Source organism: Cyrtonyx montezumae, unplaced genomic scaffold, assembly GCF_038088225.1.
Source record: "Cyrtonyx montezumae isolate F1298 unplaced genomic scaffold, pur_monq_1.0 scaffold_3, whole genome shotgun sequence".
Taxonomy (NCBI): Eukaryota; Metazoa; Chordata; class Aves; order Galliformes; family Odontophoridae; genus Cyrtonyx; species Cyrtonyx montezumae.
In genome coordinates this window covers 23,908,448-23,922,992 of record NW_027072034.1, presented here as the reverse complement: position 1 = coordinate 23,922,992, position 14,545 = coordinate 23,908,448, and the positions used below count along the sequence as shown (strand labels likewise).

General features: G+C 36.8%; 1 protein-coding gene across 2 annotated transcripts in view; it reads left to right on the top strand.

The window, feature by feature from the left end:
- NALCN (sodium leak channel, non-selective) overlaps positions 1–14,545 on the top strand; it is a 197,517-nt gene that overhangs the window by 23,481 nt on the left and 159,491 nt on the right. For both annotated transcript variants that reach the window (XM_065740802.1, XM_065740801.1), the window contains exon 6: positions 13,852–14,006. In XM_065740802.1, coding sequence (XP_065596874.1) covers positions 13,852–14,006 — 155 coding nt within the window. The remainder of the gene's footprint in view (positions 1–13,851; positions 14,007–14,545) is intronic.

The window sequence follows — 14,545 nt, the reverse complement described above, 5'->3', positions numbered from 1 at the left end:
AGGACAATTTGGAGGCTGACACTTGTTCAGAATGTACTTGAGAAAGGAGGCAGCATGCCCCTTTGAATAAGGAGAGTTTACTAGCTGTGACATAGTAGAGCACATAAGCCTAGACAAATCTGACTTCTGTTTCTCAACTTAAAAATCAGGTTTTAACATGCTTTCCAAACTGGAGTGTGTATGTCTATTTGTGTCTCTACCTCACGTATTTCTTTTCCAGGCCAAGGAGAATGGCTATGTTGACTGTACTTGGCATTAAAGAACTTAAGAGATTGAAGTGCAGCTTCTAATGAGCCTCAGCTATAAATACAAAGTCAGATTCAAGACTCCTAAGTCAGTCTTAGGAAGTGAAAAGCACACAGTTAGTGGCCACCTTTGAGAACTTTGATTTTGAGTGATTTACTTTGTACTAAGCAGAATTGTAAGGCAAAAAGCAAGGATAAAATCTTCTTAGGGAGGTCAGGACTTAGCTGTTTTAGAAATCATTTTTACTAAGTCTACTTCCTTCTGAATTATTATTATAAAGGAGGCAAATACCTTATGAAAATGACATCTTAAAATCTTGCTATTCCCCATTTCAAAGGGCATGGCAGGCACATCAGACACTTGTTGCCTCTTTGACTGCTACAAGTTCTTTTATCTTTCTGTACTTCTTGACACCCACTCTCCCTGACCTCCTGTCTCTCTGCCTCCTCAGTGATTTTCTAGACTTAACTCTGACAAACTGAAATACTGGAAGGAGCTTTCTGTGTTCTGAATTCATTCCATCTTATTCCATCAGTGAAATCAGCAAAATCTAACTTCCTTCCAAAGGCTGAAAAGTTGTTTTTTTGTTGTTGTTGCTATTGTTTGATGATAACTCTTTTTCTCTCATTTGTATTGTCATTTTCTTATTTTGACAGACTTCTTTTTCCCCATGGGGAATACTGTCTTCTTCCCAGGCAATTTTCTAACTCAGTATTCCCTTGTGATTGTTACTTATCTTTTTAAAACTCTGCTATCACAGTTTTTTCCTGACTATTTCTCTGACAGCTACGTCTTTTATCTTTACTGTCAGTAAGTGCTACTGCATGGAATTCCTTATTACAGATCTCCTTTATTTGCTTGGAAGATATATACTATAGTTGTAATGTAGTATTTATTGACAATTATCTAAATAAAAATCAATACATTATACAGTTTGACACATCATTTTTTTCCCTGAAATTAATTTTTAAGAAGTGAACAAATATGGGGACAGTAGGCTGTGTTCCCACATCTGAGACTGAATCTTGGTCACCTTTAGTATACAAAAGTTAATTCCACCAGGACACATGCAAATCTTTTTCTCTTGTCAGAGAGGTCATATATCTTCGCACACGTACTATTGAGTGTTTTGTTGTTGTTGCTTTTTAAAAATAAATTTTTTGCTGAGACATGTTTACCAACATAACATTACTTTTGCACAGCATGATTAAATTATATATATTCCACAGCAGAAAATTTTACTTTTGTAGCTTCTTTTAAGCTTTCCCTCAGCCAAAGCAGGTTTAGCATGGCTAAAAGCCATAAAATAACTTAATTACCTAATTCTTTGAACTCACCCCTTAAGGTCCTTTGTTTATGCTTTCGTATATGCTTTGTTTTATGCTTTCAGTAGAATGTAGACTGGGTATTTTTGTCTGCCTTATCACCTTGGCAGTCACTTTAAAATCCTCTTTGGAAATGTTCTTGTTTAAAGTAAGAACTGCTGTGGAAAACATTAGAAAAACAATTACCAAGCAACAGAAATATCTAAGAAATCTTGGTCATCTTTCACTCTATCTATGCCTAGGTCCCTCAAAATGTCAGAAAATAGATTTAAAGTTGCTAGAGCTGAAAGCTAACTACAATACCTAATAGAGGAAATAAATATCATTAAAAAGAGCAAAAGGGATTTGAGATAATGAATATTTGTGTTTCAGAGAACAGGAAGAAATTCAAGGCCAAGTCTGAAAAACCAATATAACAAGATTTCTTTAACAGAGCAGATTAATCCATTGATGTCAGTTAAGCTAAAAGCACTGCTTTATTTTGTTTGGAATTAATTCAGAATTTCTGCAGTGGTGATATGTCTCTGGTATTTCCTCGGGGGAAAAAAAAAATGGAAGAAATCCTGCATTTTCCAGGCCAGATGCTGTTTAGAACCTACCCAAAATAAAGAAAAATAAAGCATCAGGCTAAAAGAGAAGTAATTCTATCCACATGCAATCTTACAAAAGAGTGGAAGAAGGTACGAAGGTCACAGCCCATATAGAAACTGAAGGGGATTGGTATTCATCCTCGTTTCCAGAGTGTATATAATTTCTGAGTATAAATCCTGATTTTCTCTAGAACAATTAGAAGCATAGTTGTCCAAAATAGTTGGACTGTTGATTTCTTTCATACAGGCTTCCCAGTACTTCTTATTTGCCAGCTCTGCTTTGAGTAAGGAAATATTTTAACAAGTTTCTAACAAAGAGAACCAAATAACCTCAGGTCTGGGTAGCTCAGAAGTGGCACATGCTTACACATGTTAAATCTGAGGGGATTCATATTTTGGTTCCAGTGAAGACATTGCATTTCTGCTCAGCCTGTCCATCTTTATGGGATTCCTCTACTCTGGCAGATAAGTAGCCCTCTGGGGGTAAACTAGAGTCGGTTTTGTAGAATCCCGTGAAATTGACTAACTATAAATGTGAGTCACATATTGCCATCCCTTTTTTGTTTTTGTTTTGCAATAGGGAAAGTTCTATGCGTATCTGCAAGCTATCTCACATTTTTAAAAACAATTAAATATATTATTTTAAATTTTTTACTGTTTTCTGAAAGCTGAATATGTGAATATGATGTCTAGACTTGAATCCTGTCTTAACAATTTGTTTTACTGAAGTTCTGGAGGGTCTGGGAATAGTCATCCTGAGATATGTATGAGCAAACTGAAATTATCAGAGCTATTTTACTATTTTCAAGAACTTGAGGAGGGTCAGAGGGGAACTGGACGTCGAAAGAGTAGGAGAAGTTTAAAAAGGAGGAAGAACTAAGAGACATAGCAAGACAAGCCAGGGAATTTCATGTTATTCAGTTGGAATATTTTATACCTGAAAGAATTCTGTAGTAAATAAGCAAGCAAAAGTTTGTAAGCAGCTGGGAGGTAAAAAGGAAATGGGAAATAGCTAATATGGATTTGTCATGAATAAAATGTGTCAAACCAGATAATTATCTTCTGTGGTGGGGTAACAGATGTGAATTGACAAGAAGAGTGGATGTCGTATATCTTTATTTTAGGAATACTTTTAACATTCTCATAGGACAATTTTTTAAACTGACAGGTGAAAAATTTAAAGTGAATATAATCATAGAATAGGTGGAAAATGTCTTGGAAAACATTCTCAGTGAGTTCATATTAATGGCTTACTGTCAATATGGAAGGAGTTGTCAAGTGGGGATTCATATAAGTCTGTTTTGTGCTATTTGCAGTTTTCATTAACATCCCAGATGACAACAAATAGCAAACAGCACTGAAGATGACATGCAGGTAAAAGGGACTGCAGACATATTGGAAGACAAGGTTGGAATGAAAATGATCTTGAGAAATTGAAGACAGTCAGATTGGATATTAGGAAAGAATTCTTCGCAGAAAGAGTAGTGAGGCATTAGAACACACTAACCAGGGAAATGGTGGAGTCACCATCCCTGGAGGTGCTCAAGAAACATGTGGATGGGTTTAATGATTCAATAAAAAGGCTGAATGAAAGTCAACAGGGACAATATCCTGCACTTAGGAAAAATGATGAATACAACATTATGAGGTATACTGTGTAGAAGGCAGTTCTTCAGAAAGTGATTTGGAAGCATAGTTGAGGAACAGAGATGAATAGAATTGTGCTTTGTAAAAATTTATGTTATAGTATCAGATTTAAGATATAAGAATTGTGTAGAGAGAGTCTAAAGCTGGTTGCCTTGGGAAAAGCAGAAATAGTCTGGAACAGGGATGTATATATCATGTTATATTGAAGTTTCATATCCAATTTTATATTTCTATGATTTTCTGTGATTTTAGATGTAAAAATGTTGAATATCTTTATCCTCAGAATCCTAAGCACTATTTGCTTTTGGTACAACTCTTTTAGTGGGGATTACATTGAAAGCTTGGAGGCAGGAGTGGGAGCTATTGTGTGCTTTGGAAGAGGTGAGAGAATGGCTTGCTCCATCTTGTTGTTTCCACTCTCTTTGTATATAACTTCTAAGCTTGGAGATGGGATGTGAGAGTGCTCTTGGATATTTGTTTCATTTTTCATTATACTCAGTGAACCACATTGTTCGCCCTTCACACAAATGCACTACATTCTTTTTTTTGCAGTACTTAAAATACCAATCAGTCTGTCCTTGCTCTAACAGGCTCTGCTGGGCTCACAGATGCCTGATTTGCCCAACTCTACACAGTTTTGCTGCTCACTGTTCATCCTGTCTCTTCCATCTCCATGTCTGCATCACTTTCCCTCTAGCTTGCCTCAAACAAAAGTTTAGCGTCCTCATACTCTCCTTCCATGAGGGCAAACAACTGTTAGCTCCTTCAATATCTCCTACTGCCTGCCTTTTTTTTCTTGAAAGTCATAGCCATTGCCTAGGGGCAGTATTAAAGTCTCAATTCAGCTCAAATTCCTGTACACGTTCTACCTGACAGGTTAATGAGAAAAGCTCTTCAGCTAGTAGTTGCAGAAAAAGCTTTGGTTATGGACTGTCAACATTTAGTTTTCTTACTTGGTCTGCTTAAAGCTTGTATGCTTGAAGGCTAGACCAGCTTAGGATTTAACACTTGGATTTTCTGGACTCCTAGCAGTGCTGCAGATTCCAAATTCTTAGAATTATTTGACTTTACTGGGGGTCTGCAACCACGTATTTTCATGATACTTTTCTCTGTAATGCTGTCAGTGAAGCCCTTCAAGCAGCAAAAGCGGTGATCCAATTTGTCCTGTAAGATTTCCTGTCAGCCTGGCAATACTATAAAACAAAGAGATCACACTGTTTTCTCCTAGTGCAATGGCTAGTTCCATCATCAAATGCATAATAGTGTCCATTTGGAGTTGGCAGACTAATGCTGAAAGTTTGTTCTCCGGTACTCAGTGCTAGCAGCCTTCTTTTGCTGTGCCAAGTGTCCCATCCCTTGCTACTTCAGATGGCAAATTCATCACAGAGCTGTGTAGGTTCATTTGATGAAGACATCCTGTGTGTAGTATTCACACTTCACAAGACAAGCTGTAGCAAAAAATTTGTTTATTGGTTTGAGATGTTGATTATGGCCCTATCTCATGGCAAAGGTGGAAGCTTCCAGGAGTAATCATATGATGCCAGGTAAATCTGCAAATGCTGCCTTGCTGCAGGTATCACAGAATCATAAAATGTTTTGGGTTGGAAGCGACCTTTAAGATCATCTAGTTCCAACCCCTCTGCTATTCTAAGGGGCACCTCCCACTAGTCCAGATTGCTCAAAGCACCATCCAACCTGGCCTTGAATGCTTCCAGGAAGGGAGCATCCACAGCCTCTCTAGGCAGCTTGTTCCAGTGTCTCCCCCTTCTCACAGTAAAGAATTTCTTCCTAAAATCTAGTCTAAATCTACCCTTTTCCAGTTTAAAACCATTTCCTGTCATCTTGTTGTTACATGTCCTTCTAAATAGTCGCTCCTCAGCTTTCCTGTAAGCCCCTTTCAGGTACTGGAAGGCTGCTATATGGTTCCACCAGAGCCTTCTTTTCAGGCTGAAGAGCCTCAGTTCTCTCAGGCTGTCCCCAGAGGGAAAGGTGTTCAAGTCCCCTGATAATCTTTGTGGCCCTCCTTGGACCAGCAGCTCAATGTCTTTCTTGAGTGAGAGGACCCAGAACTGGATGCAGTACTCCAGGTGGGGTCTCACAACAGCAGAGTAGAAGGGCAGAATCACTTTCCTCAGCCTTTTGGTCACATTTCTCTTGATGCATCCCAGGATATGGTAGGGCTTCTGGGATGCAAGCACACATTGCTGGCTCATGTTGAGTCATCTGAACTCCAAAATCTTTCTCCTCAGGGCTGTTCTCAAGCTATTCTTCGCCCACCTTGAATTTGTGCTTGGAATTGTTCAAACCCAGGTTCAAGACCTTGCACTTGGCCTTCTTGAACTTCATGATGTTGGCATGGTTTCACCTCAAGTCTGTTCATGTCTGTCTGGGTGGCATCCCTTCCCTCTAGCGTGTCAAATGCGCTATTCAGCCTTGTTGTCATCTGCAGATTTGCTGAGGCTGCACTTGATTACACTGTCCGTTTACAAAAGTGTTAAATAGCACCAATCACTGAGGAATGACACTCGTCACCAGTCTCTACTTGGACATTGAGCCATTGACCAGAACTCTCTAATTGGGATCATCCAGCCAATTCCTTATCCAGCAAGTGATCCATCTAATTATTTTTTCTTCAGTTTGATGACCAGGATATCATGCAGGACAGCATTAAGCACTTTGCACAAGTCCGACTAGGTGATGTCAGTTGCTCTTGCGGCCCTGTTGCTATGAGTTACAGGACATAAATTACTTCTGTGTTCTGATGGATAAGAATCCCAGTTTTAACTTCAGGCTTACGATTTCCATATTCTATGTATGTTTCCTCTGTATTTGGAAAGCAGCTACTGAGAAGGTATTTTTCTGAATTTAACCCAGGTAAATCTGATATGCAAACTTAGGTTTTTTTAAGGGATTCTGAACATATTTAAAATGGATGCAGTCTTTATCTTAGATTGTTTCATACATTTTGATTAATGCATTTGCAGTTTAAAAGAGAACTGAGTTGTTTTCTTACTCTTTCTTTTAAGTTTTCAATGGAAGGACTTCATTGAATTTTAATAGATACTGTAGATAACATATAAGTAATGATACTTCTTGATGAAATGCAGATTCATGCAAGCTAGCTAGATTTGTCTTTGACTCTTCCTTTTTGTTTCCTATGTTTTAATACTAATACTAACAGTCTTCATTGTTGAGTGAATTTCATTCATAGATTTTGTTTTAACAGTTAAGTCTTACATTAGCGTAAATATATTGCAATTTCTAGACTCAACTCCCTCCTGAATGATTGTAGCAGGCACAAAATGAGCTGTCATAGAGTTGTTATACTGAAAAATTTCAGTGTGGTTCTGTTCATGTGTACTACCTGAAGAACAGTTCCACAGTGGATCAATTGTATTTTCTTTTTTGAGCTTTGCTTTCTCATGGCTGACTGTTCATTCCAACACTCTCTAGAGGAAAGATTTCTTCTATTACTCATTTTTTTTTTTGTCTTCAATGGCCTTGTTACTCTGAAGGGTAATGACAGACTGAATTGAATTCTATTTCCTCTAATTCTGGTAACAAGTGATGAAACCAGTGAACTGTCACAGCTGTTAAGTAGCGGCAATCATCCTGTTCTCCTTTGGTCAGTGACAGCATTGGCTTTGCATAGTACAAGCAATCTGTCCTAAGTACAGTCATCTGATTTTGATGTCAGCACCTGTTTTAGGAACCTAAATGCCTTGAATTCCCTTCCTGGTTCATGGAGAAAGGTGGTTCTGAAGCACAGCTGCTGTGGTTTAACCTGGCAGACAGCCTAGCACCGCACAGTGATTTGCTCAGTCCCCTACAGTGGGATGAGAGAGAGAATTGGAAAACAAGTAAAACTCATAGGTGGAGATAAAGAATGCTTAATAGGACATCATCAGTCACCCACTGTCCTACACCCAGGCACTTCTCAGGCAGTGGTTATCCACCTGACTAGTACCCGAAATTTTCTTGCTGACCATGATGCCATATGGCATGGAATATCTCTTATTGGTTTGCATCTGCTGTGCTGGCTGTACATCCTCCAGCTCCTTTCACACCCCCAGTTCCTTTCTGGCAAGGCAGCACAAGAAGCTGAAAAGACTTTGGCACTATGTCAGGACTGTTCAGCAACACTGATGTTTTATCAAGATTATTCGTACCCTAAATCCACAGGACCTTACCAGCCACTGTGAAGAAAATTAAATCTATCCCAGCTGAAACCAGGACAGACTGACACTACCAACCTCCAAACCTCTGGAGATGTGTCTCAGACTCTTCAAACCTGCAGAGAAGTGAATAGGAATAGTTGAAACATCAAAGACTCAATTTATACACTTTAATTTAGGTCGTATATGAAGTAAAAAAAAAAGTCACAATTTCAATCAAATCAAGTTTTACTTAGTCAATGACTTATCTAACAGATAGTTCAATTTAATCATGCCTTATTACTTAGGAGACTGGATTTAATCATTCCTTATGAATAACAGAATAAAACCAGTACTTGTGTTAATTTGTTGAATAAGCACTTGAACAATTTTTTTTCTTGAGAAATTGACCTAAGAAGTAAAAGAAACTTCAAGTTCTGTCTATATAGGTTCCAGATTTGACAACACTGAACTGTGTGAAAGCTACCAAAGAACAGATACTGAAATGGAAAAATCAATAAAAGCTCTTAAATGTGTAACAAGGAATAAAAGTCATTTATTTATCATAGGGCATATATGCTGAAAGACAGTATATTAGAAGTGAAATTTTATAGTAACCACATTTGTAATCAAAAGAAACAATTGGATTACTTAGTCTGACTTCATTATGTTTCTCCTTTATGAAATACTATAAATTCCTTCTGAATCTGGTATCTCTTCCAGATATGTATCTGTTCTTGGTTAGATTATTGAGAGAATAATCATTCCATAATGATAACAATTTATAAGCAAGGAAAATTTTTATATAGAAGGATGTTTCACTGTTAAAAAACTATGTTCCTAATTCATCATCTTAAGTTGTCTGACTTCAACAATTAGCTTTCTGTACTCAATACACTTTTTCATGCTAGATTACACAGAATCGTAATTCCTAATACCTGTGATGTGTGAGTTCACTGACGTGCAATAATTTAAGTACCCTTCAATATGCTTTCTAAAAAAATAGTATTTTGTAGAGAGGAACATGTAATTATTATTGTTTTACTTGTACAACTTGGGAAAGTACTGGCTCTTCCTTGCTATAATGTTACTGTGGCAAATATCAGAATGTCCTATTTTATCTTAAATGCTCACGTAGCATCTATATTCTATAATATAGCATTTACATCCTCCTTTATCCCCTGTATTCATAGGCCCTGAGCCATGGGGTTTGCTTGCAGTGCTCCTACCTGCGTGAATTTGCATTTAGCTGTATTAAAACACATTTTGTTGGATTTGGGTAACCAAATGATCCTGATAATCATATTTCCCAGTCCTTACTGTATTTTATGTTTATTATCTGTTGTTGATTTTATATCTATTTTTCCCTCATTGGTTATGATAGATCATGATAGATCAGCTAAACAGTTTTCTGTCCATTTCTAATTTATTGCTACTATATAGTACCAATTTTTTATCAGCTGTGTTATTGAATGAATTGCTTTATGAAGTCTTAAGCTAGGCAATTTAATTAGGCAAATCAGCAATTTTATCAGAATCATGCTAGTACAGTGATAATTATTTTCTGTAATCCATACTGTCTACTATTAATTACATTCAAGATCTTCATTGTTTATCAATTAGACTGTGTAACAACTTATTCTTTCTTTCGTCTCTTTTGAAGTTAGGCTAAGCTGTCATGCTGCTTGTCCTTCGAAAATAATAGCATATTGGCATTCTTCTGGAATTTCCCTGCTATCTCAAGTTTTATTTAAAATTAATAGAGAGATGAGAGATGCCCTCAGTTATTTGGCCTGTTGATTTGAATATAATTATCCCTAGCAGATGCTATCTAATATTCTCTTAACTTACTGAATTTTGAATAGTGAAATCTGTGTTTATGAAGCCCAAACATAAAATATGGAATGTTGCCAAAGCTGAAATTTTGTGCTTATACTGTCCCTAAACTCCCAATTCCTTCAAGCACATTCTCATTTGTTAATGTAATAAAAATAATAAGCGGATATCAGGGACAGAATGTTACCAAACAGCTTTGAAAGCTTTATAGTTACAATAACACATATAATTATGAGAAACATTAAATATGGATGATGTTTTCACACTCTCAGTTTAAAAGATAAAATAATGTAGTTCTCTGATTAGAAGCAGAACACTGATTCTGTAAACTGCATGTGCTGTGTGACGACTTTAGACCTGAGTTAATCTATAAGTAAAACATCGCTTTAAAATATTACTTACCTTGGAAGACTGTAGAACGTAAGAGGGAGAACTTTGCCTAGAAATAATCTTTAAGCTGGAGAGGTACTCTGAAATTTCTTTAGCTATCACCAGTGATTCTGGATGATACTGTTAGTGGATTATCCAGAACATGAGGTGATTCCAGCATCAGTACTGTCCTAAGCTTCAATGGGAAGCACAAATTGGAAAATTTAAGCGAATGAGATTTTCAAGAGATCAATGATTGTATGACTTTTCTACTGAAATTTATGGTTATGTGTAGGAATGCTGAAAAAAGCACTGGCTGGCAGTACACTTTTTAACAATACGGCCAATAATCTACTACTGAAAAATTTAGAAGTACTAAGCAGAGAAATATTCAGTTGAGCTCTTTGGATTAATTATTTCTTTGTTCATTCTTGCAAGTGTTTGGGATTTTATCAAGGCACTGTATTCAGCAAATTACTTAAGCGCAAGGGATGCTCCGAAAGTAATGCCTCCTATTTTGTCATTTTGGCCCACAGTGTCAGAGAAGTACGGTGGTGCTATGGCAGCAGAGGTTGAACCTTCTTCTCATTGTTACATTTTGTTGCCATGAGACAGATGGCAGCAGGGAGGCAGTCTGAAAAAATGGCATCTAATGTGGAAGTGTGTATGAAGCAAAGGTGTCACTGAATTCCTCCATACAGAATATTACTGAAATTAGTCAATGCTTGCTGAACATTTATGAAGACCAAACAATGTATGTTGGCATAGTGATGCAGTTCTTGACAAGCACAGCATGCAGGCTCTTGTTCAGTGCTAGTGAGAATATATAGCTATGGGGGTATGTTGAAAAATAGCTTTCTGTACCTGGTAATTTTTCTGTCAAATAGTGTTACTGTGCTCTTTGTATTTGTTGTAGTTTCCATGGAAATAAATAGGAGCCATTACTTTCGGAGCTATTCACGTGCACATACATTTCATAATAGAGCTTTTTGGATGCTTAAAGCTAGTAATGTACTGAATCAGCACCTTAATACATAGTATATATTGAGTAGGGCCCATGTAGAAACAAAACATTTTAAATCATGTTATACTGAAAATGACGGGTGCTATTATAGCCAATTTTGTGTTAGGAGTTGAATACATTCCAGTCCACATAGACTTGTCTATGCTTAGTACTATCCTGAACCAGAACACAAACTGCCTAGTGACAACTGTCCTAAAAAGCCTATGCCTGTATAGGTACAAATCTGTAATCAGAGATTCCTCTTTTTTAGCCTAAATCATACACAGTGTACGGAGACAACTTTTCTTCTTCATAAGGTGGTTTGATGCGATATAAAAATGACTTAGAGAGAGATAAGGCACTAGAACAGGATGCCCAGAGAAGCTGTGGATGCCTCATCCCCAGAATTGTTCAAGGCCAGGTTTGATGAGACTTTAGGCAACCTGATCTAGCAGGGGGGTTAGAGCTTGGGGATCTTTAATGTCCCTTCCAACCTAAATCATTCTGTCATTCTATAATTCTACATTTCTGTTTCTGTGACCTAGGTTTAAATCAAGCACTTAAACTGACTGCCTTGCATTGTGATGATAGAAGCAATACTTTTAATAATATGTCCTTTCACTGCTATCCCTGGGATATGAGGAATTTGCTAATGCAAACAATAATGTACAGTTAATTAGCTAACAGTAGCCTGGGTTCTGCATGCACTTTAGCCAATGAAATTATTTTAATCTCTGAAATTATTCATAAAATTTTGTATTTTGATAATCCTATATTATAATGGCTTTTGTATCACAAATCTAAAGCACACAACTGGATATGAATTAATGTATTATTGTAAGAAAGACTTAAGGTGCCCAGATTAAATTTTAAATCCTTGAGTGACAGATGCTGATCACGTTAATAAAAAGTGAAATGGATGCACATATACTTGTGTGTCTCTCTGTCTTTCTAGTTAGCAGATGGTTAATTTTCAGGGCATTCTTTAAAACTTCAGCTGGAAGTGAATGTTTGTGTGTGTTGATCCATGCAGATGTGTATGGCTTTCAGGCATCATGAAGAATTGGCTACAGAATGGGTGCATCTACAGTTATTATCTGCATTTATAATTGCCTAGAAAAAAAATTGTGTAGGAAGCTTTAGTTCCACACTGACAGATTTAGAATAGTCTATTGCTATTGCATGCAGCGCATAAGAGCAAGAAAAATAAAGTAATTACAGCTCCTGTTCACCCAATTTAGTTGTCAAAATGCGTGTGTGAGTTTGATTAAAGGGAGAGGACTTGGAGAAGAACAACAAGATACTAATCATGCTAAAGGGCAGTCTGAAAATTGCACCTGTTCTGTGGACAAACAAGATTAATTAAAATGATGAATTTGAAGTCTCTGGGCTGAAGCATAACAGGGTGAATACTACAAGATCTTCTTTGTAACTTGCAGCAGTTAATTCTGAATGTTTCTATATTAAAAGTCTGTGCTGTGACTTAGAAGTCAAAAAGCAACCTGAACTTGAATGGAAGAAAGCTATGGACTGTTTTTTGCTCAGACTGTAACTCACCCTGATCGGCTTTCCAAGCCTGACTTGAAATTGCCCTGGAGTGAACCAAAAAGCAGAACATCTTGAATGAGAGAATACAAGCAAGGAGAAAACTGATGCTGCTTAGCTGTGTGCCTGTTCAGCACATTTGGAGCTATGCCATATCACAACTTTTCTTTTTTTTTTTACCCAGTTGGCTTTATTACAGGTAGTACAAATCCTCACTTCTGCATTTAGTGCTATTCTGTATTGATTTGTAGAGCCTAACATGGACCTGCTCAGAATGCAATTTTTCGCTAATTTTTGTTGCTAAAACAGTTATGTATTGTCATTATCAACAACATGCAGTGAATGTCAACAAGGGATCAACTGCCTGAGCTTCTCTTTAAAAATATTTGGGATTATTTGGATATATATTCATGTGTGTATGCAACAGGCACAGAACAAGGAGCTGCAAATTGGTCCTCCCTTTCTCCACACCTTTTCCAGCATGTACCATACTGAATCAATTTATTATTTTCTACACTTGTTTTACCAAACCCTTACTGGCATCTTACAGAACTGAATCAGATCTGTTTCAGTCAAAATAGTATTTACTTCATGATAGCACTTAAAGTGTAATGACTTGACTTCCTTCCTGTCTGTGACTGTGGTTATACCTGAGCAAGATTAAGGGCTGGGCTCTCTGTGGTAGAAACCTGACCTATGAAAGGTACAGAAAACTGACACATCCATGATGATCATGTTAAAGGGCATGAAAACTAGTTTTGACTGCAGTTAAACATGGTCTTGAGATTTTCAAAGGAGACTGAAAGAGTAAGTGTCCAAATTCCAACAAAAAACAGTTGGAACATCTCTATGTTAACAGCTCTTGTATGGCTTTCTAGTTTCCATTTTTGCTGAGGTCTCTAGATATTCTTATGAAAATTCTATTGTTTTTATTTGTGCTGTCAGTACATAGGACTGAAGTCTTATGATCTATTAGTTCTTCTTTTACAGTAAGTTCTTAATGGAAATAACATACATTGAAGAACATCAGATAGCAAAAATAATAGCTGATACACTTTTTACTTTTCTTGCTTCCAAGTATTTAGCTTTGCCGTAAGCTGAGTTGATATAACACCTTAATTTTGTATTTTTCACAGAAATGTAACCTGGAATAATTTAGCTATCCCAGACACCCACTGTTCCAGAGAGCTAGAAGAAGGTTACCAGTGCCCACCTGGATTTAAATGCATGGACCTTGAAGATCTGGGACTAAGCAGGCAAGAGCTGGGCTACAGTGGCTTTAATGAGATAGGTCTGTCCTACTGGTAAAATCCATTTCAGTATACATTTAAAAATGTTTATGGAATGAGTAGAACGGATATCTCATGTCTGTTCTGAAACGATATCTAGTGAAGAATCTGCTTAAGTAGAACACATGCCTGAAAGAGAAGCTGCTATTTGCTTTAGAATGATGAAGTTATTTACTTTTGTATTGCTTGGGATTTGAGGATTTAAATACCATTATTTAAGAAGAGTTTACTGTTGATTGTCATCAATATGCAAATACAATAATTAATGTGTTTTATTTATAATTAACTTTAGAGTATATAATTCATTTTGTTTGTCAAATTTTAGTTGGAATTCCTTTTCCAAAAAAAAAAAAAAGAAAGAAAACAACACCAAAATAAACAACAAATCTCTCAAAAAATCCAAGACTACTCTGAATTACTTTGATAAATATTGACACTAAAGAGAAAGGGGAGGAAGTGACATCTGTGGCAACCTGGATCCAAACTGCTTAAGTCAGAATATCATTCAGCAAAATGACTGAGAGTCAGGCAGAGAGATATT